The sequence below is a fragment of the Pseudonaja textilis genome, chromosome 1 (genome assembly GCF_049901715.1).
Source record: "Pseudonaja textilis isolate UNSWEBS1 chromosome 1, rPseTex1.2, whole genome shotgun sequence".
Lineage (NCBI taxonomy): Eukaryota > Metazoa > Chordata > Lepidosauria > Squamata > Elapidae > Pseudonaja > Pseudonaja textilis.
Genome location: NC_141990.1, coordinates 254,052,206 through 254,078,424, shown reverse-complemented (window position 1 = coordinate 254,078,424; position 26,219 = coordinate 254,052,206). Strand labels below are relative to the sequence as shown.

Here is a 26,219-nt window from a genome sequence, read left to right as displayed (position 1 = left end):
CATTCTCCTAACGGGGAATTACCTCAACACCGGTGACTGACCCAGATTGGATCCTGTAAGTTGCTTTTTCAGTATCTGCTATAACTATTACTAAGAGAGCGGTTTATTTCAAATACAATATATTTCCTTTCCTTTTTCTTATTTCATGCCTACTATTTTTACATTTTTTCTATACTCCATATAACAGTTTACCCTAAAATGGGACCGTGTAATGAATGAATGAATGAATGAATGAATGAATGACTATATATATATATATATATATATATATATATATATATATATATATATATATATATATATATGCAAATGAAACATAAAAATGTGTTCCACAGTAGTCAAACTGATCCCAAGATTAGAACTGAATGATAATGAGCACTAACTATACACTACTGTACTTCATGAAACTAAGCTATATTGTAATATATCTTCATAATGTATATACTCACTTCTCTCAAGGGCCCTGACAAAACAGGAGTGAATGGAATTCCCTGGTGTCAACTCTAAAATTAATTGTTGTTAATCCTGCTTTCCTGTAAACAACTTTTTAATGTGAAATATTACTAAAGTTATTCTATAATTGAGAAAATTACAACAGTCAGCTATGTTTTTTTTTATCTGAGAGCCGATGCATGTATAGACAATGAAATAAATACTTGGTATAAGAAGATTAAAACATTAGAAAAAAAAAGTATCACAGAGGGTCTTCTTGAATGCAAGCCTAAAAATCTATTCAAAAATAAATCCCATAACATTCTCTATATCTAGGAATACACAGAAGTGGTATTCAGCAGTTCTGAAGAACTGGTAGTGGAAATTTTGAGTAGTTAGGGGAACTGGCAAATACTACCTCTGACTGGCCCCGCCCCCATCTATTTTCTGCCTCCTGAGTGCCAGCTGATTGACTGGGTCTTTTTTTTGTTGCCCTGCACAGGAAAACAGAGCTGGAAAGCAGGTTAGTGGGGTGGGGAGGGAACGGGAATGCAGTAATTTTCTTCCAGAAGTGGGGAGGGAATGGAGATTTTACAGTATCCTTCCTCTGCCAAGCCCACCAAGCCACACCATGCCCACCAAGCCCACTAAGCCATGCCCACAGAACTGGTAGTAAAAAAAAAAATGAATCCCACCACTGGGAATACACCCCTGAAATGCAATCCTTAAGAGGGCATTCCAGCTATATCGGATGCACCCCAGCAAGAGAGAGGAGAAGAGAGCTTTCTTTAAAATTTGGAATACCTGATTTTAAAGTATGTTCCTCCAAAGCCAATTCTTATTTACCATTAGAAATTAGGCACCTGACAAAACATCCTAAAAGGGGATTGCAAATTCTGCAGGATTCTGGAAATGGTTCTTCAATAGCACCAATATAATTCAGCAGTGTGCAGCAACAGCCAAAAAAGCTAATGCAATCCTAAATTGCCTTAACAGAGGGATACAATCGAGATCAAATAAGGTACTAATACCACTCTATAATGCCTTAGTAAGACCACACCTAGAGTACTACATCCAGTTTTGGTCACCACACTATAAAAAAGACGTTGAGACTCTAGAAAAAGTACAGAGAAGAGCAACCAGAATGATTAGGGGCCTGGAGACTAAGGCATATGAAGAACGGTTACAGGAACTGGGCATGGCCAGTCTAGTGAAGAGAAGGACCAGGGGAGACATGATAGCAGTCTTCCAATATTTGAGGGGCTGCCACAGGGAGGAAGGGGTCAAGCTATTTTCTAAAGCGCCTGTAGGTCAGACAAGGAATAATGGATGGAAACTGAACAAGGAGAGATTTAACCTGGAAATAAGGAGAAACTTTCTGACAGTGAGAATAACCAACCAATGGAACAGCTTGCCCTCGGAAGTTGTGGGAGCGCCATCACTTGAGACTTTCAAGAAGAGATTGGACTGCCATTTTTCAGAAATGGTGTAGGGTCTCCCGCTTGGGTGGGGGGTTGGACTAGATGACCTATAAGGTCCCTTCCAACTCTTATTATCTACTATCCGTTATCTGTTAATTCAGGCAGTGTGCTAAGATAAATATTTTTCTCTCCCCTAAAACTAATAGGAGGAAATTTATAAACAAGAAAAAGAAATCAAATTGAATTAAGTGACTACACAGCTAGGCAAGTCTAATTCCCAGATTGAATAAAAGTGGAATACTTCGAACTTATTCTATTTGTTTCTGCTTATCTCACTTAGGCTAATGAAATACTAATATTGTCTTCTGTGGTTTTAGTTGTCTCAACAGTTTTACTAGAGTTTTGTTTTATTTATCAGCAACATCATTTAGTTAGAAAAGGCTAAGAGGGTTGGTTGAGCTGGTAGGAAAGCTATATAAAGTTAGAGTGAAGAGAGGTAACATTTCATAATATACCTTTTGTAAAGAAAAGAAAGTACTGAAGGAGTTGAAACATTCTCTTCATCATTCAAGATCAGTCTTACATACTGTTACAAGAGACAACAAAAGGGAACAGCTGGTTCCTCATATGGGCAGACTTCACTCATCTGCTGGTATTCTGGTATACTCACTTGAGAGTCTCTGTGTGCAATGCAACAATTTCTGCCACAGTATAAATCTTGAAGTGCAGTATTTTCATCAAATGTACAATATAATTTTTATTTTACTGTAAATTTTACTGTAAATACTTTTTGTGCAAGAGTATGTGAAATTTGAAAAAGTTGTTGATACCTGCTAGGCAAACATGATATGGACATGGTATTTTTCAAATACTGTTAGATATCATCATCTCCTAAAAACACTATTTCATGCATTCATTTTATTGTGATATAATTTCTAGAAAAAGGACAAATTTTGATTATACTTTACCTGAAACACTATTACAAATGCTAGTCTTGCTGCAAGCACAGCCCAAAAATCTTTTGCAATATCATATTTATTTTCAGACCATGGAGGTTCTCTATAATCTTTGTATCTGAAAAACAGATTAGAATTGAGAATCAGAAGGTTCTGAGAATAAAGTATCAATTCATATCAAATTCTATCTATCATCATCTATCATCTTTAACTAAAATCAGTGTGTCAGTTGCTACATTGAGTTTACTGCTGACATGTTGAAAATATAGTTATGCTAATTTCTTTTGCTTTATCAGAATGTTAGTGAATTGCTATATTTCCATGTACTTTGTTGAAGTGACAGGATGCTCTATGTGTTTTGCATAACGTATTTGAGAAAAATGTGAAATTATATTAAAGTAGCAAGCTATCGCAGAGTCTAGAAAAGGAAACATTGACTGAAAATCTTCTCCAGACAAAAGATTGACCTGCTGTATAGCAGACAAGTATGCAGCCATTTAGTAATACTTGAATGGAAGGACATAGATAGAAGAATGCCATGAATATTATATGTAAGGATATTATAGTGCAGTGAAACAAGCCTTGGGCAGCCTTCCTAGGGCAGAGACAGCAAACTCATGATCTTTCATCTCCCAGCAGTCCCAGTAGAATAGCCAATGATACAGATATTGGGGGTTGTAGTTCAGAGGCATCCTAAAAGAATATCAGTTCCCTTCCCAAGTCTGATTGGATAAGTAAGCAGGAAGGAGAATGAAGTAGAAAAAGTGTCTTTTTAAAAAAAAAAAGTTTTATTGATTTTAACAACAAACAAAACCACATAAAACATACAACATAAAACATAAAAACATCATCCTCCTTCATAAATTTACAAACAGTGTATCGGTTGGTTTACCACTTTTTTTTGTGCATCCGTTTCCTAGACGCCATAATAAGAAAAAGTGTCTTAATACAAACTTTAAGTAGTATGGTTTAATTTAAAATAATAGGGAAGGTATATGAAAAGAGGTTACACTGGAATTTGGGGTGCAAAGTGCATAATTTCTGAGTATCAAGAAAGCAATTTTGTGGCTTTCAAAATTAGATTCCTACAAGATATGAGGGAAATACATTAGAGCAATTCAGAACTTTATTGTAACATATACGAAACTGAGCAAGTTTATGTGACAGTAATTAATGAATTAGTGGGATTTTATCTCTGATTTATTTAGAGGTCCAGCCACATTTCAATCTTTGGACTGAAGACAAATTATGGTTTACAAAGTTTTGGTATATAAAGGTCTGCATTTAGGCACGTTTGGAGTGTGATATTTATAATATTTGAAAAATTCAAATGATCTAATAGGGCTAGATATGTTTTTTCAACAGGGTTCTGCATATGAATCATTACAGCAGCTATGTCTTTTCTTAGCTATTGAAAGTTATCTCTGATGCTATTTCCATATGCATGAAATACTTTTTTGAGGAATTAGTATGGAAATTAGAAGCAGAGGGGAATAAACAACAGCGACAGCTTTCCATTAAAAAAAAATCCTATTGTAATATTGTGGATTTCTGCCAAAGGAATATTAGATTAAGGAGCATATGGCTACTGGGTTTTTAAAGATTCATATCTGCTAATATGCTTGATTCATTAATGAGATGATTTAGGATAGCTTTATTTTATTGTGTGTATGCACTGTATGTGTGCGTGTGAGAAAGACATATGTTGGCAGCGAGAAGATCAAAACTAAACATAATGGTACTTTTGTGGTTCTAGACCAATGGTCCTCAAACTTAGCAACTTTTAAGAGATGTGGATTTTAACTTCCAAAATTCCTCAACCAATCATGCAGGCTGAGGAATTCTGGGAGTTGAAGTCCTCAAGTCTTAAAGTTGGCAAGTTTGGAGATCCCTGGTCTAGACAGTAGCTCAAAAAAACTGTAATGGAAAAGAATTTGTCTTTTCAAAACAGGGTTCTTCTGGCTCAATTTCTGTGCCTTTGAAATTACATAATTGGAGGGGGGAATGGTAATGTCATAGAAGCGGGTGGGGGGGGGGAGAAGAAAGGCAGCTTTATCTACAGAAAGTTGGCATTTTTCAATACATACAGCCTAGAATAAACACACCAAAAATTAAAAGAGACTTGATGAGATGCACTACAAACAAATATCCTAGGCATAGTCTAGGCAAAGTTGTTTCAAAGAAATGTCATTATATACCTGCATATTTGCACTGGATAGCCAAGCTCCATATCATCTTTTGGAGCAGTTCCTCCTTGAAAATTGCTGACATTAAAATAGGATAGTGTATGGTTCACGAAGCCATGCATGGTGCCACTCTCACTGTACATATACAGGTACACGAGGCGTGGAATGAAGTCAGATGTGAATGAGATCACAAATGCCTAAGCCATAAAAGTAAAGAATGAGTGCAGATATTCAAGCCACACTTAATTACATAAGCAGACTCAATCGTCTCCTCCCCCAACAGGGATTGACATGAATCAGGCTGGTTCTAACCGTATCATCAGATCAGCAGGCTAATGGTTTTCTTTGCACCATGTTGTTTTAATATTCAATCTTTAAAAGTGCAGCAAATTGAGAATGAATAGCTGAAATTGACTGGGAAGCTAACATCAGGTGGAAAAATGGTTATAGGTATTTCAACACTAATATTCTTTTAATTGCAAATTTCTTTCAGATAACAGCCCCAAGTTTGCCCTGTTGCCATGCACAATATTTTTGTTATACACATGCTCCCCCCACATCAATAAACAAACAGTGTCTGGGGCACTGATGTTGCTTTTGTTATCCTGCATGCTGGAGGCAATTTTGAATCACTTTGCATTCATTGTTTTGGAATTGTGCGCTTTTTGTGCAAATGCTCCATTTAGATGTTTCATCAAATGCACAAAACTTGACAAATAGTGGATAGTTTTATTTGGATCCAACAATTTAATATTTTTTTTATCTTTCACAATTAAAATAAATCTTACACAAAATGTTTAGCTGTTGTTTACAGGGCAGATACCATCTCAGAAGAGAGTAGAAAGCTTAATATTTAGAATTACAGTGGATCTTTTCCATATGGATCCATAGAATTGCACAATTTAATGGGCTGTAGGTTTTCCCAGTGATGCTTAAGGCAGTTTGGGAGTCTTTATTGGGCATGTGATATTATTTCATTTTCTCCTTTTTTTAGCTGAAAATTGTGCTGCCAAAATTTGGCCATTTGGCTTCTCTGTCATTTTCTGTAGGGTGATTTCAGAGCTACGGATGAGATGCCTGCTAGTTGCTCTCTTTTGTTTTAGGAAATGTCTTCATGTCGTCAACACCTAAAAACCAATTACAACTTCCCCTTTTGACCTAATAGCAAAAGGACAAAGAATGCCATGCTTAACAAGCCTAGCAGCAAAAGAAGAGAAGAATTAATGTTGGCATTCAGAAGTGAGAAAGCTACAGTCTGGAAACACAATGGACAGACAGTGAAGGATTGGCAGGTCTTGGGGCCATACTGCCCCAGAGTTGTTCTAGACCATACAGGAAATAGGAAATTAAGTCAAGGGATAAAGGAAAAGAAGGTAATGGATAGAAAAGATGGGCCTCTTGCCAAAAGAGAGGAAGCTGGAGCCATCTGGGAGGAAAAGTAAAAGATAGAGGCACAGCCATCTGGGAAATGTAGCTGAGGTTAGCCCAAGTGTCAGCCCATCTTTATGGCTGTTTTTCCAGGCATATTCACACTTTCCTACTTTAGCCATTGCAGAATAAACCTTTAAAATAGTTGAATAGAAATGAGAATTTTGTGTTCATATACTATTTACAGAAAAAAAAATACTTACATTTATGATCACAGCCAATTTTCCTACCCCTCTGAGGATATTATACCATATCCCTGGGAAAAGACAAGCAAGCTATTCAAGAGTATTATCGCAAACACTGATCATAGAATCCCAGATTTGGAAAGGACTATCAAAGTCATCTAGACCCAGATTTTTCCAACTCTGTTCCACAGAACCCCTAAGGTGGCATGAGAACTGGGGTTCTGTGAGAGAGCAGAGAGGCAAATGTAAAATTATACTTGAATGCAGTCAGTCTTCTATTCTTATAACTTTGTCCTTTGATCAGAGATTCCAGGGTCTTTTTTTTCCACTGTTAAAGGATCTCTAACAGATGAATTTCCAGCTTCTGTTTCAAAACCATTAAAAAGGAGAACTCACCATGTCAAGAGGAAACCTTTTGAATTGACTGATAACTGATACAGTCAAGAAGTTTCTCCTCGTAGCTAGCCTGAATCCCTTTCTTGTAGTTTTAACAGAAGAACAGAGTTGGAAGGAACCTTGGAGGTCCTCAAGTCCAACCTCCTGCTCAGGCAGGCTCACTGATTCTTCTTTTTGGGCAATAAATAATACGCCCATTCCTTCTCCAATGTGACAACCCAGATAGTTGAAAAGTGTTATCGTATCTCTCATCAGCTGTCTCTTTAATAGGATACATATATTTATATCATTTAATTGGAATAATAATTCAATCCTAATTGGGCTTGGTTTCTAATGGTGCCCAGAACTATATAACACTCTTAAAAGTGGGTCCTCAACTTACAACAGTTCATTTAGTGACCATTTACGGTTACAACGGATTTGAAAAAAGTGACATGTCCATTTTTTCAACCATTGCAGCACCCCCATGGTCACATGATCAAAATTCAGATGCTTGGGAACTGACTCATATTTATGATGATTGCAGTGTCCTGGGGTCACGTGATCACCTTCTAGCAAGCAAAGTCAATGGGGAAGACGGGTTCAATTAACAACCATGTTACTAACTTAACAACTTCAGTGATTCACTTAACAACTATAGTAAGGAAAGTCGTAAAATGGGGCAAGACTCATTTAAATGTTTCACCTAAAAACAGAAATGTTGGACTCAATTGTGGTCATAAGTTGAGGACTACCTGTAATTGCTTCCTAGGATCTGGGCTGTTAATGCATACATCACCAATACATCATATACAATGAATAATTTAGATATTATAAATAAATAATAGCAATGATATTATCTGTTTTTTCATCCTTTCTTTACTTCAATGTTCTAAGCAAAAGATATTTTCTTTAATATCTACTCAGTTTGTAAATTCATTTATTTCTAGATAATATTCCTTCATTTCTACATTCCATTCTATGGGGTAACGTGGAACTTCTTGTCATTTTTTCCCCCATCTCTTTTCAGAGTTCCAGTTCTGCCTTTTGAGAATCTTTTACTGTTTGAACAGGTTACTGGATGCATAGAAGGATAATTCGGTTCTGCTAGTAAATGATGAATTTGATACAACCCTATGTTTGTGCTTTTCATTTAAGTCTTTAGCCTATTGAAGGGTTGGGAGTAAAACCTAGTAACAGTGAGGTTTAGAATGCTTTTCCCAAGGATGTCAAATGGACCTTTTTTCTATACCTGATGGCATGAAGTGAAACTCTTTAAGGAGAAACAAAATTTTGTTCAATTTTTCATGCTATTTACACTGATTATTCAAACATCTATAATTAATTACATTGCTTTAGTAAAAAATAAAAGCAGGATAGAAATCAAGAGAATAATAATATAGCTTTCCTAGCTGTTGAGGTCAGACTACCACAAATAAAGAACACAAGCTGGTATTCAGTAGAGGTTCTGCTTGAGCAGAGAGTGGTTATCTTGCACAAACCAGGACACTCAATTTTCTGTTTTCTAACCAATATTTATAAATTATAGATATTGTATAAATAATTACTAACTTACCTATATCTTTAGCTCTCACTGCAACTGGCCTCCTAAGCTCAGTGACAAATTTCTTTGCATCCAGACGTATCTCAATGATATTGTTTAGCAATGCAAACAAGGGAGCCAATGGGAAGGATGCAACAAACAGGGTTACAAAACCAAACTGGATTACTGAAAATTTAAAAAGAAACTACTGTCAATTACCAATTTTACTCCTGTAGAATTTGCTTTCCAAAAGACAACCTCCCTGCAAATCAGTGAATGCACACTACGCACAAATTATATGTATTTTCTTAAGTGTTTGATCTGTTATACTATTTGCTACTGGTTATTTTATATAAATGTTTGAGCATTTTTGGACAACATTTCTTTTATTTAACTGCAGGCTGCTCTCACTTTTTACAATTCTCCCACCCAAACTTCCACTAAACTATGAATCTACATATATTCCTAACACAAGAGAAAAGAATGCATTTGGTGAAACCTTGTACATTTTTTTTTACTTTTAATCAGCTACAAGATTCTTTGTTGTCTTTGCTTTAATAAATTAACCTGATTTATTTATATACTATATTTATTTACTTTATTTAATTCATATAATTGCTCAACTCACATACAGTACGTGACTTTGGGCAGCCCATATATTTAAAATAGCAAAAATTATCAAAACCATAAAACCATTAAAAACAAACTGAGCAATTAAAAGCCATAAGCAGAAAACACAGGAGAATCTATCTAAATGTTACACACAATACAACTGTTTTGTGGGCTCCATATTCCCATGGAATCCCCAGGCCCCAAGACAAAATCGAATTTTCAGAAGTCCATTAGGGTCAATCTCACTTCAGGGGAGATGTTGTCCCAAAGACTGGATGTCATGGCTCTCTTCCTAGTTCTGCTCAAATGAAGCTCCTTAGCAAGTGGGACCTTCCTTATGCCAGGCCTGATGAGATTGGTAAATGTAACCGGGAAGAGACAGTCCCTCAAATAACCCATTCCCATGTAGATGTCTATGGAGATTCTCAGTCATCCAGATCATGATTGTCCCAAAGATGCTTTTTTCAAGAGGCAATTGAACTTTCTGGTTTTTCTTTGAAGGTGTTTTACTTCTCATTCAAGAAGAACAGCCCTCTATCAACAGAGGAGGATGGATACGACATCATCTATTTCCAGTTTACAACACAGTCCTTTCAACAGTTCCAATAAGGCTCCACACAATTTCCACCACTCAGATGACCCTGATGACACAGACAAACCTCCAGGTGGCCTCAACAATTCTGTACAAGAATGCAAATGACCAGCTGTTTGCAAGGAGTATAAATCCTTCCATTTCCACCATCCAGTCAGAGCTGAAGAAGCTTCTTGCATGAGAAGTGAAACGTCTTCAAAGAAAAACCAGAAAGTCCAGTTGCCCCTTGAAAAAACACCCTTGAGACACCCCCCATATAGGGCTTTGAAGGTCATAACCAGCACTTTGTATTGAACTCAGAAGCAAACTGGCAGCCAATGTAGCTCTCAGAGCACAGGTGTAACATGCACCAATCCGGTGGCACAAATAACTGCATGGGATGCTGCATTTCTGCAGCACTTGAAACTTCTAAATGCTCTTCAGAGGCTGCTTGTAGAGCATTACTGTAATCTAGTCGGGATTGGATTGAGTATATGAGAGCTGCACTTTCTGATCAAGGTTACTCCTCTGGAAATTATATGTATCAAATAATAGAAACTTCTTAAAGGGATAACATGTCTTTTATTATTGAATCATTTATTATATGAAAAAAGAACTCAAAAAAAGAAAGAACTAGAAAACATAATAACAGTCAGGCTGGATAAATAAATCAATTCTGAATGTCTATGGAGATTCTGAGCTGAAGAAGCTTCTTGGATGAGAAATGTCTTCAAAGAAAAACCAGAAAGTCTAGTTGCCTCTTGAAAAAGCACATTTGGGGCATCCATTTTGAATGGATAATAAAATATTGAATGGATAAAACTCTGGTTCATTGCAGAACAGGTAATCATCTGGGAAACCCCACTTTAAATAACGGTAGTTTAAGTCTTACTCATTTCCATGTATTCTGGAGTAAGTCCTGCAAAAGGTTCCAGATTATAATCTATTTCATAACGCTGTTTTTTCTTCATATGCTCTTCATAATCTACAGGATTTTGTCGTTTCAGCTTCAAGTACCTTATAAATTTTTTCATTTTCCTAACAAGAATGAGGAAAAGTAATTGCTTTAGATGTCTTATATGTTTTGTAAAAAAAAAAAATAGAGATTTGATTTCCCATTTTAATAAGTTCTTTGATAAAGCAAATTCCCAAATTTTTTATAGCTGAATGACAGACTTCTATTTTGAGTTTTCTAGTATCTGAAATGGTATTCAAAGAATCCTGTGAAAATGCCCAAAACTTTTCATATGCACCTCATCACAGTTTTTATGTCATTTCCACTATGACAGGTTTTCCTGAAGTTCTTTTCTGTTTAAAGCAAAATATGTTAGTTCACAGGAACAAAAGGCTTTCTAGCTCTATTGGGAAAATAAGAGCTCCAAATATCTGAAAATTTCTGGCAAAGTAAATGAAGAATAAACAAATTTATTTACTGTCTCCTAAAGAAACATGAAGACTTAATTATACTGGTCTATTATCATCTCTATCAGCCTCTACAATCCTGATCAGATCTTCGAAAGTGTGGCCACTGAATAACTATGAAGACTTTATTCTTTGTACTTGATAGTAATTTGAGTATTTTGTCCTATTCTATTTATCTACTAAGTTGGTTGAACTTGGCCCCACTGTAGATTCATAATTCTTATTTATTAAGTAACATAATACAACACTTTGGGAAAACACTGCTGAAATGCAGACTATAAGATTTACTGATAAGGAAAATAATCCTGAATTTAAGATAATTCAGCTTTCAAGGAAAATGGAACAAAATAAACAAAGCAAAAAATGAAAATTCCCTTATCTGTCTCTTTATAATATCCCCAATCAATATAATAGAGCTTAGTTATTTTAGAAATAAATTATTTGCAGAGAAAAAATAGTCCTTCAGATAAGAACAAAATGTATTGAATTAATGAAACAATATAGTAACAAAATGAATGCTTTTAAATTTTGGTGTATCCACAGTTTAACATTTTGTTGCATTGCATGGATGTCAAGAAAAAAATATATTTAATTTATCAAGAGATGATATGCAAGCATTTTGAGAAGTTAGCTAATATTTTCTTATTCCTTACTACTTACGGGATGCCAATTTCAAAAAGATTATTCTGAATCAGCTGTTTCCCCAACATTATAATGCTAAGTTGTATACACAATTCCATCAGGCAACCACCAGGAGCACACTAAAAAAAGGGAAAAACAAAATAAAAAAACTGGGGACATCCATATACCCCAACAGAATGTTCATAGCTGTTTTCTAGACACATGAACAAAATAAGGTACAGTTACCTCTTCCATTCGAAGAGAATGAAAAATGTAGACATAATCTCCTGGGCGTCCAACAAATCTAGACAATTTGGAAACAACGGTTAGAATTTGTGTTACAGACACAATCTTTCAGACACTTCCTGCAGTATTTTACGTGCCTCTAAAATCATTCTACAAAGATACACAATGTACAATGGATGATTAATTTAGTTTCAGAAAAAAAATACAGAAAAGTAAATCTAGCTATCAGGAATACATTCACTTTTATCAACACAAACATTATCAGTGACATTTTTCAAAGAAGTAATTTGCCTTAGAGCTGGGTTTATTAATGTTAAATATGATTAAAGGAAAGAGTAATAAATATCTTGTGGACCTGATGAGGAAAATCCAATTAATTCATTTATTGGATGAAATACTTTCTGTCAGTGAATGGCATTCAAAAATTTGCTACTTCCAGTATCTGATTGCAGTTCTGGACACTGTTTAGTAGCTGACCTAAGAGCTCTCAGAATTTCAAGAGAAAAAATGCATGGGAGTCTATCAGTAAGAGTGCTTTCCCCAACTTTTTCTTTGCTTGTGGAAACCTTCATTGTGGTATTTTCAATAATATTCCTCAACTTGATGATCCCAAACAGTAAAGCTGAAGGCTGCCATTTATTTCTGAAAATACTTCTATCTGTAATAACTTAAAACAGCGTGAACATCTGCTGAGTAAGCACTCACATTTTAACCAATGAATATGTATTTTGCCTTGGTATTTAGCAATATCCCTTCCTAATATACATCTATAAGCCAACCATGTTTCTGTTGTGCCCAGAAAAAGTGCTCCTAACAGAAACATAACCAACATTACATTTTGGAAAATTATGCTAGCATAATTAATTCAGTTAATCTTTATGATTTTAATACTTGGAGCAGGAGGTATAGCCTGGGAAACTCAAGTAACAATCCCTCTAAAGAGCTGTCCTTGTTTGAATAAGAGCTCTGGAACAGCATAAAATACTAGTGAAGCAATTAATTAATCTATGCAACTTACCGGCCCTTGAAGAAAGCAACGTAGAAAATGGGGGTGTAAGCATTAACAAATTTCAGAAGGAAGGCCTTGAAGATAAGTCGTTCTTCAAAACTTTTGTCTGTTTTTGGAACCTCTGAGGTAAATGAGATTAATGAAAAGTGACTGGAAGATTAATCTAAAGTACTAAATATTATACAGATAGTCCTTGTTTTAGGACCACAATTGAGCCCCAAATTTTTGTTCCTAAGCAAGATAAGTGAATATTGTCCCATTTTATGCAAACACATGAAATGCCTGAATTGATAAGTGAATTGCTGCAGGTGTTAAGTTAATAACACAATTGTTAAGTGAATCTGGCCTCTCCATTGATTTTGCCTCTCAGAAGATCACAATAGGTGATCACATGTCCCTGGGACATTGCAACCATTGTGAATACATGCCAGTTGCTAAGCATCTGAATTTTGATCATGTGATCATGGGAATGCTGCAACGATCACAAGTGTAAAAAATGGTCATAAGTCACTTTTTTTTTTCAATGCCATTATAACTTCAAACAGTTACTAAACGAATAGTTGCACATCAATGACTACTGTACAGGCTGATGTCATAATGTGAATCTGGCTTGATTACAAGATTACTAGAAAAGTATTTCAGATTTTTTTCCCTTTCAATAAGGAAATGCATATTGAGATGTGTCTTGACCCCTCTATTTTTTACTTCTTGATTTATATTCTTAAAGTAAGCAGTGACTGGAAATGAAGATAAATTGTGTTATTTGGTTTGTTTGTTTTTAAACTGGTTCGCCAAGGTGACAAGACTCTAAACGAATTTAAATAATTTCCACACTTAAAATTAAACTGAATATTAGTTACTGAAAGATGTGAATGCCTTAATGCCAAGAATGCTTTTATGTTATTATCTCAGGATTTGTTCCTGTGTAATTTTGCTTGCAGAGTCAAAGCTGAATCATTAAGACAGATCATTTAATGAAATCATAATTCTAAGTCAAATAACAGGAGGATATGTACCTACCAATCTGAGTCAGCCATCTAGCTATGCAGCCATATACTTCATCCAAGATTATTATTACCACCAGATTAATAATTACTGCAGTGGCTGTGACAGTCACTCTAACATTCGATCTGCCTCCTGGAGAGGAGCTGATGGCCAAAGCTGCTGCAGTGGAGATTCGGTATATAATAACCCCAAAAACAATAGCAAATGTCAGTCCAATCTGAAAAGGACATAACCAGTTATCAAACAATTAGGTTCACAATATTACTATTACCTGATGTAGTTCGTATGGAAATATTTCAATCACTTATGCCAATTATAATATTATAAAAGCATGCTCCCATATGCTTTACAGGGAAACGGTTATAATCCACATGTAATCCAAAACTAAATATTTCCTATATAGTAGTGTAGTTATACTGTACTACTAAAGAAAAATATCAGCTATAAAGTTAAACATAATATAGTTAGAATAATTAAGAAAATAGCATAAAATAATGATTATGAATTCTGCTTACGGTTTCATTCATTATTATCCATTTAGTAAAAACCCTGCAATTATATTAATAGACTTATAGAATTGGAAAAAAAACGTGGAGGCTTCCAAAATTCAATTTTCTACCTAAGGCAGGAATCTTCACCTTCAGACCATCCCAGCCAAGTGGTGGCCAATCTTTATTTGAGAATATTTAGTGATAGAGCACCCATGATTATGCTTCCACCTATTGGTTCTGAGAACCACACCATCTTCCTGTGACAGTCCTTCTGTACTGGACTGGAAGTATGGAAGGCTGTCAAGTGCCTTTAGCCTTCTGTTCTTTAGACAAAATAATATCTAGATGTTCATATTGTTAGACTGCAGATCCTCTCCAAATTTATTTGCTCTTCACTACACTTTTTCTACTTGCATTGTGATGATCAAAACTGAAAGAAATATTCTATGTGTGGTATACCAATGCACTATAAAGTGGAACTATAACCTCTTGTAATCTTCACATTATACTTTTGTTGATGCACCCAATATTACATTAGCTTTCTTGGTAACTGCAGCATGCTGCTGACTGATGTTCAATCTTTGGTATACCAAGACACTTTCTCTTTCTCCCAAGTACTACTGTTGAGCCTATTGTTTACATGTACATCTTTTTTTCCCATATCTAAATGCAGAATCCTGTGTTTCTTGACATGGAACTATATTTGTTGGAAAAAGCCCAATATTTAAGTCTTGAGCCTGTCTTTTCAGCCTGTCTTCTGAGCTGTTAGCAATCCTCCCAGATTTGTGTCATCCTCAGATTTGCTGAGCATCTCTCCTTTCCCTTTATTGAACTCATTTATAAAAATGAATAGAGACCACGTGCTGGGTACAGTTGTGCAACCAACTGCAAATTCATATAGGGAGGGCACCATCCATCCCACATCATTCCATTTTATGAGGAAGGAGGTTATGGCCAATTTTATCAAATGCCTCATTAAAGTCTGGTATACCACATCCACAAGCATTCTTTTGGTCTACTAATCTAATCATTTTGGCTTTTTTTAAAGCAGTATAATTTTTAAAATCTGACATAACCTATTTTTAATAAACCTAGCAAACTCTAGTAATCATCTTCTTGCAAACCCCTGCTTAATGATCTGACTTATGATTTTCCCAGGAACTGTTGTCAAGGTAATGTCAATTCAACAAAGCAATATAATGTCTTATGTTGCTCCCCTTAATTAGTTTTAAATTCTTGTGAAGTTTCAGTAATTTGATAACCTTTTTGTGGACTCTCAACTCCTCTTTAGAGATTAGGTTTCGCAAAATATGGTGTTCAAATAGCACAGTTATAGGGGCACAGATATCTGAGAAAGAAAATACAAGTAGGACATTGCAGGCTTTATTATTGTTCATTATAGAATTAAAGCTTTTAAATGCATTATTTGAAAAGCACAAGCTGATTAATTAATTTTTGCACCATTTAATAGAACTCTCCCTAAACTGGCACCATGCAAATGTACTGGAGGTTAAGAAATTTGCACTTACAATGCAGAAGATGGGAAAATGAGAAGAATTAGGAAAAGTTAAATATAACTCCAAAACTGGATAATGCTTACCATGAAAATAATGCTCACAAAATTTGTGAAGTATGCTGGGAAACGATCTTTCCATGTCAGTTTTTCTTTTTCAGTCTAGCACACAAAAGAAGAATAACACAAAGCAATTCGTTATAGCAATTAAATAAATTGCCTTTTTGATTCTTGCTTGTTATCCAAATTTAAATAGGCAAGACCACAATTAAAGTGCAAAGACACATAAACAGAAGTAAACATTCTAAAAAGAGTAAACAAGTGTCAGTCAATTGACAGGCTTTCATCAAGCTACAGCTAGGCCAGGCAGTCTGCAAATTACTTCAAACAGAACAGATTTGTGGATGAGGCTATATGAGGCTATATGCAGTAGTAACAATTTGGGCAATGGGATTCTTATTTGTTCTTTTTCATTTTGCAGGCCCATCATCAATTGTGGAGTTTTCCCAGCTCTTTCATGTAGGAGGGAAATGCAAGGACAAGTAGAGGGTAAAGGGGTAGGGGAACATTTGCTAATGCATAATTGTTGTTTTTTTATGTGGGACAGATGCAGTCTTAAGGCCAAGCAGCTTCTTCAAACCAGTTCTCTGGAAGGGCTGTCAAAACATATTTAGCCCAAACTAATTTTGGAAACTGGTCCGGTTTCCTTCAGACAATGTTTAGATTGTTTTTCAAAAATGTAATGTACTTTTCCATTTAGAGTAAAGTATTATTAGAATATTTCCTGAAAGCTTAATTTATATCTAAGTCATCACTGACAGGAATGATAGAATGACAGTGAAAGCAAGTAAATTATTAGCAGCATCCCCTCTGCTTTTCCCATGTGAACACAAAGTAGCTGTTCTCTCAAAGATAGTAAAGTTTAGGGACACTGGAGTCTAGCAAGCATGAAAAGTGGCACATATTGTATTATGTATTTTTCAAAAGACATATGGGCCAAAGAACGTGGACTACAACCACATAAAATATGATGATGGAATTGTATTTGCAAAGTCACAAAGAAGAAAAGATGCCAATGATATGAAACCTGAACTAATAGTATAGTCAGTTTCATGCTTTCTAAACCGGATTTGTCTGCCACATAGTTTTGTCTGATCTCTTCTGTACCTTTAAGGGGGTTATAAAGGAGAGAATAGAGACATCCTGTTGATTCTCTTCTTCATCCCATTAACCTATTGTAAACTTAAATTAATGAAAGTGAGAAAAGGGGAACGAACTGAGAGCTGAGTGGTTGTATATATGTAGGAATCATTTCTGAGTACAGTATTAGTATTCTGTTTGTTCATAATGGATTTTAATTTTTAGTGTGTTTCCATGCCACCCAAATCCCTTTTTATGAGATGGGTAGCTATCTATCTTTGCTAAATAAATATGTTCATGGTTCATTGGGTGATCAATTTATTTTTATATACACCATCTTTAGGATCACTTTGTATGTAATATTAAGGATTAGGAAATGATAATGTACAACTCCCTAAAGCTCCTATAAGAAAAATAAGCACTTTTTTGACAGGTATTGATGAAAAGGTGATTAAAAAACTGTATGGATATTTATTAGAAATTAAGCTAGAAGAAGAACAAGTTAAAGAAACAATGATTGCTTGGGGGAAAGTTTTTGGATATGGGATTGATTTAGAGAAATGGCAAAAATTGTGGTCTCAAAATTATAAAATGACAATGTCAACAGCATATAAAGAAAAATTGTATAAGATGTTTTACAGGTGGCACTTCCCCCAAACAAGAATAGCAAGAATGTTCAAGAATAAATCTGAAAAATGTTGGAAATGTCATCAGATATCTAATTCATATTACCATATGTGGTGGACATGTGCGGATGCTAAAAGATATTGGACTAAAATCCACTTGTGGTTGGAAAAAATGACAAAAAAACACATCGTCTTGAAACCAGAGATATTTTTGTTGGGAATTTTACCTGAAATGTATAGTAAGGAATTGAAGTATTTTATTGTAAATGTATTAACAGCAGCTAGGATTGTATTTGCTAAAAACTGGAAAAATGAGAAAATACCATTGCAGGAGGAAGTTATTAAGAAAATAATGGAATGTGCTGAAATGAGTAGATTGACATTTGAAATCAGAGAACAAGAAGATAAACAATTTTATTAGATTTGGGATTTATTTTATCAATGGTTAGACAATAAAACATGGTAATGAAATATGTAGATTTTTAGAATATAAGGAATATATAAAGATGTATTATTTTTATCATAACTACAATATAATTATAGGATAGATTTGGGATGATAATATGAATTGTCATAAAATAAATCAAGTAAAATATGGATTATTTTGTAAAACATGAATGAATAATAGTGTAGTCAAATGATTGATTAACGATATTAATGTACTTAGTAATATTTGATTGACAATATGAGAACATATACAATGAAATTGCAAGTGATGACTATGAAGTGGATGCACAAAACAATTTGTAAACCAACCGACACACTGTATGTATATATGTGAAGATGGCTTGATATTTTTATGTTGTGTTTGTCTATGTTTGTCTAAAAAAACAATAAAACTTTTTTTCAAAAAAAAGAAAGAAAGAAAAATAAGCACTTAATGTTACATGCGCATCACATGCATGTTTTTCCTTTCTCTCATTCTCTCTCTCAAAAAAAAAAGGAAGCCAGGAAACCCCATCAAGCATAAGACATGTGCAGTGTTGTAAAAGCTGCACATCAACCAGTATGAAAGATCAACCATGCAGTGTCATTCCAAATAAAAACCCACCTCAACAAGAGTGATCAAGACAGAAGAAGGGGAAAGCCATATATGTGAATATTACAAAATAAACAAAAGAAAATTGTGTTTTATAGATATTCAGATTCAGAAAATTTCCACAAATGGTAATGAAATGTACCAATTTCATCCCAGCCATGACTCTCTTAACTCTTTGTCGCCATTTGTTAGCTGCCTCTTCTGGCAATTGCTGGCCCTTCTGATGGCATTTGAAGGAAACAGAAAAGGATAATCCAATATGGTTGTTACAAAGCACTGACTTATATGGATATGAATAAATCTCTAAATAGAATATGTATATGGTAGAATTTAAAAACAAATAAAAGATGCCTATGTGTTGATGTTAAATTTTCTGACAGTATAAATCATTATAAAAGAGAAAATTCAAAGTAAAACCAGAGAAAAATAATCACAATTAACTGGCAAATTAAAAACAATAGTGGCTACATATCATGTGAGCATTTTATATCTACATTATTATGTAAAACAGCTGATAGATCATACTGGAGAAAATATATCTGATTGCTAAGAATAAAAAACGACTAGATATCATAAAAACAATTGATGTTATTTAACTTTCTCAGCCATGATCTGGGTTAACAATGAATAATAGGATGACTGTGTTTGCAGGTGAAACAAATTATTTAGAACAAGGAAATGGAAAGCAAAATGTAAAGAAATCCAGAAAATCAGTCCATTTCCTCTTACTGCCCACTATCCTTTTTGAGATACATTGAGTTTAGCATACTCTAATATGAATAACTCAACCAATAGCAACACTGGCTTTTTAAAACCGGACTTTCTATATAAATTTCTAAGATTGAAGTGTTTCACCATTTTTGCATACTGTTTTTTTTAACATCTATTAGCTGATTAGTTATATCAGCCTAGTCCCTCTCAGTCAATTATGTAGTTACATTTTTTTTTACTCCAAAGTTGTCCTGTTCATTATTTATTCACAATTATTTGTATTTATCAGTTTGTTGCCCATTTCTACGTTTGGAAATATCATTTTGGATTTCATCCTAACTAGTCTGGAGAAGCCCACAAACTCAGTTGCTTTCGTATTGCGTTCTACTTCCTGTTTGTTTTTTTGAAAGAAATTCTTTCCTTTTATAACACAGTACAACTTTCTATATTTACAATAGATTATTTGGATAGCATTTTTGTCTAAAAAGATTGACTTTAATTACCCTGGCCTATCTTTGTTGTATTGGGTTCTTCCTTATATTTACTTAGTAGTAGACCTCACTGATTGCTCTTTCATGCCTCCAATTCTTCACAGGGTAGCCAAATCAGTTCTGGATATGATTTTTATCTAGGCAGTTGAATCTTAAATAAAACTGCTGACATTGCAGCGCTTTATAGAAATTCCATTTAGCACACCTTAAAAAGGATAGTATGGACTGAAGAAGATTCAGACAAATACAGACAAAATAATTAAAAGCTCAGAGCAACTGAGGAAAAGTTTCAACATTAGATATATCTTATATAGCAATAACGGAAAAAATAAAGCATATGTTATACAGAAAATTGGATACAAAATGGCTATTTTGTCTCAACCTATTAGAACCCAGGGTTGCTCAGTAAATGGGTGATTGAAAAACATTTTATTTCATTTATCTTCAAAGAGCCAAATTATAAAATATTCTATCACAAAATGTAATTATGATAACCCTCAACCTGGATAATTTCAACCGAGCAACCTAAAACAATTCTATTCAGTATAATCACAATGGTTATTACCTGTATTATAGGTATGAGAACTTGTGGAGAAATTTGACCTAATTTGCACTTTCCAAACCTATGAATGATCCAGATTATTATACTGTAATCCTTCAGATTTTTCATTCTCTGAATCTTGTCATATAATTTTCCAACTCTTATGTGCCTACACTTTATTCACAATTATGAATATGCATTTTCAATCAGAGGGGATTTTTTTCAAGTGTTCACAAACTGACACAGGAATGAGACCCAACAAATAGTACCTGAAAAACTGAAAGAGATAAATTCACATGATCCTAATCAAGGCAATATGTTTCTGAATAGAAGACGTCCTCTAATTTAGCTTTTTGAAAACTGAAGATATCCAGATGGAGAGGTCTTAACTTCAGTTTCCAGAATTCCTCAGCTAGTCTGGCCATTTCTTTTGGTCAAACAAATGGCAACTTCAAATCTCAACAAATGAATGCTCTGTCTTACATATTGGTAAAAAAAAATCAGAAAATAAAATACAAGCTGAATAGACAAGACCTTGTTGATGATCCAAGCTCTGTAAAGGACCTTGGAATACTCATCTCTAATGATCTAAGTGCTAGAGCCCACCGTAACTACATAGCCAAAAAGACATTAAGAGTTGTTAACCTAATCCTACATAGCTTTTTCTCTGGTAATATCACACTACTAACTAGAGCATACGAAACATTTGCTAGACCAATATTCAAATATAGCTCATCAATCTGGAACCCACATTACGTATCTGATATTAGCACAGTTGAGAAAGTCCAGAAATATTTCACAAGAAGAGTTCTCCACTCCTCTACTTGTTGCAGAATACCTTATGCCACCAGACTTGAAAATCTAGACCTAGAAAACCTTGAATTATGCCATCTTCGGTCTAATCTAAGTATGGTATATAAAATCATACATTGCAATGACTTACCTGTCAATGAATACTTCAGCTTCAACCATAACAACACAAGAGCAAACAATAGATACAAACTCAGGGTTAACTGCACCAAACTTGATTGCAGGAAATACAACTTCAACAACAGAGTGGTCAATGTCTGGAATACTCTACCTGACTCTGTGATTTCTCCCCCAAACCCCAAAAATTTTAACCTTAGACTGTCTACTATTGACCTCATCCCTTCCCTAAGAGGTCTGTAGGGGGTGTGCATAAGAGCACCAACATGCCTACTGTCCCTGTCCTATTGTTTCTTTTATTTTTCTTATATGTACCCATTTTATGTATTCATAACTATGTATATACTTATACTTATTATCTTGTAAGCAATTTACAAATCAAAATAAATGATTAAAATTTCTGACAAATCTGGGAGTTGAAGTCCATTCATATGGAGAAGGGCCAGACTGAAGAAGATTGCTGCTGTCACCTGTTAAACTACTAAAAGAACAAATATTGGACCATATTGGTTTCAGTTTGATGAAACATTATTTCCTGTTTCAAGATGTAATTAAATTCAGTACCTTAGAAATATGGTTCAGAATAATAATTGCACAGTGTTTTGTGCTACTTTGCCATAAAACGTAATTCAGTTCAATAACTAAAAGTTATGTGATCATCTCCTTCAAAGAATGTATCCACTGTACCATTGGGTTGCTGCTCCAGAACTTTCACAGGGATCACAAGTGATGGGCTCTTTACGGTAGGTAATTCTAAATGTTTTTACATTCTGACAGTAAAAATCTAAATTATGTCTTCAAAATTAGAGTAATGCAGAGTCAGTCATTTATTCAAAGTCAGTGTAATTGTGAAAATTAATATTTTTAAAAAATTAGTCCCTGGTATTTTCATAATTGCACTGACTTTGAACAAATGTCTGAATACTCTGTATTATTCCATGGCAGTTTCAAAGCGAACTGCATTTCTTTTCTCTTAATATTTCATTTCTTGATATTCAGTAACAATATCAGAATAGTAATCACTTACAGTGAATAATATAAATGTGAAGAATCTTTGCTATGATTTTTTAAAACAAATGTACTTAATTTTTATTACATAAATTTTTAAAACAAAAATAATTTGTTATCTTACCTCTTTATTTCTGTATTCTTTCTTGAGAGATTTTTCTAATACTTTTGCTTCATACTCAGCTCTTGGGTGATCCTGTAAATAAGTCATACATACAGGGAACCATGAGACCTATTAGATATCAAATTATTATAAGAAATCTGAGTAAAGTTCTGCTACAACTTAAAGTCTTCCTTCCTCCCTCTGAAAATATTGTAGCTTAAGACTATGTGTTCTCTTTATTTTAATGGTGAAGATGCTGCTACATTGAAGTTGTTCTTTCACCAATAGACATAGTAATTTGGGTAGTGTCACAGCCTTGTACCCATTTTCTATAGCAGCAAAAAACTTCAGATTCACAATATGCTGGTTTGCATTGTTCGTATATATGTTAAGTCTTAGCAGGTGACAACATGTGTCTGATCTTGTCTAGGTTTGGAAGCTAAGCAGGATCAGGCCTGATTAGTGTTTGGATAGGTAATAAGGGAACTTTTGGATTGTGTGCTAGAACATGAGATTAAAGAAAACATTCTAGAATACAAAGGGAAATCCTTTAGTTACTGTTGCCAAGACAACTACATGGACATGTTCATGAAATTATCAACTATCAACTGAAAAGAGGCTTCATTTTGTAATCTGCTTTAAACCTGAATGGCCTTTCTGGGCATTGCAAAGAGGCCATATTTGAACAGACAGCATGTTATATATGAGGCAAAGGGTTGACACTACATTGTTCTGAGTTTAAATGTGCAGTTAAGAGATTCTCCTCTCTATATGAATTTGATCTTAACAAAAAAGGTAATTTCAATTCCATTAATTAAAGTTAATAATTTGTAATTTCAGTTTAGTCAGACATACAGAGAAAATGTGTGGAAAAGAATCAGAAATGAAAAGAATGAAATTGGTGAAAGATTTAGAGATTATTTTTAAAAGTGCATTGGACTGAGATTGGATGGATATGGAAAAGCCCTATTTGAGGATATTATAAAAGAGGAAAGAATAATTTGCACTGGAAATTCTGAAGTCAGACATGCTGGGGAAAAATGAGAGGAGATTGAAATGCATCTTTCACTCCTAGATAGAGAGAAATTATATAAAAAAATAAAACAAAACAAAAATGCCAAACCTTGACTGCCTCCTTCAGGAAACCATAAAAAACACAAAAAACATAAAAATTAAAATTACTTCACTGTTGCAAACTGTATTCCTGATACAATTATTTTAATTTGTGTGAATGTAGGCACTGCATAAAAATTAGGGGTACATCCATGGGGTGTAGGATGGGTTGGTCTTCTGTTGTGTTTATTTCATGGAAATATCAGCATGAAAACCCACAGTTACTCAACATCCAGAAAGACTGAATAGTATTATGGCCCAGAACTGATGGTATCAAGCAACTGAACACGTGGAGCGCATTGTTCTCTTACATAATTATTATTGGAATAACAACTTCAAATAACCCTCATATGGCAGTATTCAGACATATTAGAGATTCATTTCTTCACTAGGATTTGAGTGCATACTCAAGTGCTTTGATCGCAGGACTGAATTAAGATGAATATGTTAAGTGAAGAATAAAATACATTCTATTATCAGCAGTTGTCTCAGGTCACTGCTATTGCTACAGGGAACACTAAACATAATCCTGAAAGGTATTTCCTACTACAAGGATACAGTTAATCCTTCCGACAGCTAACAAGGTACCAAAAATAAAAGAACAGTTGTCTTATGGTGTCAATGATACCATCCTAGCACTGAGACTTCAACCTTAACATGTCATTTGTGTTAATGCTTTGGGTCAAAGATCAAATGAATCATAGATGTAGACCAATTAACTGCTGTTGGAGTTTTTTTTTAATGAAATCAGTTGTAAAATTTAATATTGAAATGAGACACATGTATTTCTGCTCGAAAAAAAAAATAATTTTAATTAATTGAGCAACCCTCTTCATAGGTTATACATATTTGTAAAACAACTTTAAAAATGCACATGATAATTGTCACTGAAAAAGGGAGAGGTCCTTTTCACTGACACACACGTGCAACATTAAAAACTGATCAGCTTAATTTTCTCCTGTATGTGTTTAAGAAAATATTCAAGATTAACCGATTAATCCATTAAAAGTAAATAATATTAATTCAATATAATTAGCTATGACTTATATGATTTATACTTATAGCCAATTTGGTGCTATAAACTGGGAGACTGTGAATTCAAGTTGCGCCTTAGGCACGGAAATGACCTTGAGCCAGTCACTCTCTCTCAGCTCAAGCTACCTCACAGGGTTGTTGTAGTAGGGGAAATTGGAGGAGGAAGGAGTATGTATGTTTGCCACCTTAAGCTACTAATAATGTAATAAATGTGGGATACAAATAAAATACATAAATACTATTAGAAGAGAGGGTGAATGGACTTGACCAGTCCATTCTTTGCCACAGGTTTTTTATAAGCAAAACCTATTCATCTGTTTTAGAGCTTCTAATAGAAGAAGCAGTTTCTGTAGACAGTTTGAGAGGTAGGCAATTTCCTTTTTCCTAGTGGCTATGTAGTCTCAAAATAAAATTAGAAAACATAAACTTGATGTGGGTAGGAGATTGTGGAAGTGGAACAATTGTTGCAAGAGAAAGAATGGTTATTCATATTCAAGACTCCATCTTGTCTTCTTTTCCTATAACAGTAATACTTTTGGTCTTCTTTTTAATAAATATATTGTATAGCCCTAAGATTGAATATGAACAAAATCTACCTATCTATCAAAGAGATCAAATTTCAAAATTTCAAATAGAATTGGGAGATAAAACATTTTTAAAATGTAAAGACAGACATTTCCCCTTTTAAAATATAAATTAATAGTTCCAGTCTCCATTCAATATGCCAGCCAGAAGCAATATTTAATTTTGAACTCACTGAGAATATATTTGCTCATTGTAAACTTCTATAATCATGACAACTTTAAAACTGAACAAATTATGAGTATGTTCACATTTTATAGTTTCTACATCAAGGGAATAATTCTTGAGCTATATATGTTTTAATGACTACATTACTAGGTGTAATCTTATTTCTCCAGCCAAGGCTTCAGGCTTCCATGGTAACAAGACTGAAACTAACACACCCTTCCCAAATTTAGAAATGGTTATGTGCAGGATTTTCCATTCCAATGGTCACTAGCTGAAAATTAAAGATCATTTAGCTAAAGTAACTACCAATGAAACAGCGTATAAAAGAATTAACATACTTCTTCTTCTTCAAAACCAGTAAGATCCCATCTGTAATTCAGACGCATCTGTTTTCTCTTCCAGTGTTCCATAAAGGTAGCAGCTGCATAGTTAGAAGGCAAGAAAAAAGGAAGAAGGAAATGATCTCTATCCATCATTTAGTTGTTGCTACTGATCTTAATCTGCACTATTTTCCATTCTGTGAAAATATAAACCCCAAAGTGAAATTGCTTATAACTCAGCCAATTTTAAGACAATGAGAAATATTAATAATTGATTTGAGTCAGTTATTAGAAATTTTAAAAATGATCCAGGCTTCAGACTTTTTTGCACATCTACAAATATAAAAAAACCAACCATTACTGCAGGCAATTCTACCAGAGCTGATTATAGCTTATTTG

General features: G+C 34.2%; 1 protein-coding gene across 15 annotated transcripts in view; it reads right to left on the bottom strand.

The window, feature by feature from the left end:
• ANO1 (anoctamin 1) overlaps window positions 1-26,219 on the bottom strand; it is a 170,118-nt gene that overhangs the window by 3,317 nt on the left and 140,582 nt on the right. For 5 of the 15 annotated variants that reach the window (XM_087921296.1, XM_026706699.2, XM_026706689.2 and 2 more), the window contains 14 exons: window positions 25,839-25,921; window positions 23,726-23,737; window positions 22,624-22,695; window positions 18,964-19,041; window positions 16,104-16,178; window positions 14,028-14,229; window positions 13,017-13,128; window positions 11,999-12,056; window positions 11,792-11,892; window positions 10,602-10,747; window positions 8,560-8,712; window positions 6,627-6,679; window positions 5,008-5,192; window positions 2,822-2,927 (listed from right to left, as the gene is read on the bottom strand). In XM_087921296.1, the coding sequence (XP_087777422.1) occupies window positions 2,822-2,927; window positions 5,008-5,192; window positions 6,627-6,679; window positions 8,560-8,712; window positions 10,602-10,747; window positions 11,792-11,892; window positions 11,999-12,056; window positions 13,017-13,128; window positions 14,028-14,229; window positions 16,104-16,178; window positions 18,964-19,041; window positions 22,624-22,695; window positions 23,726-23,737; window positions 25,839-25,921 (1,436 nt within the window). The remainder of the gene's footprint in view (window positions 1-2,821; window positions 2,928-5,007; window positions 5,193-6,626; window positions 6,680-8,559; window positions 8,713-10,601; window positions 10,748-11,791; window positions 11,893-11,998; window positions 12,057-13,016; window positions 13,129-14,027; window positions 14,230-16,103; window positions 16,179-18,963; window positions 19,042-22,623; window positions 22,696-23,725; window positions 23,738-25,838; window positions 25,922-26,219) is intronic. The other 10 variants (XM_087921297.1, XM_087921291.1, XM_087921290.1 and 7 more) reach the window with 3 other exon arrangements.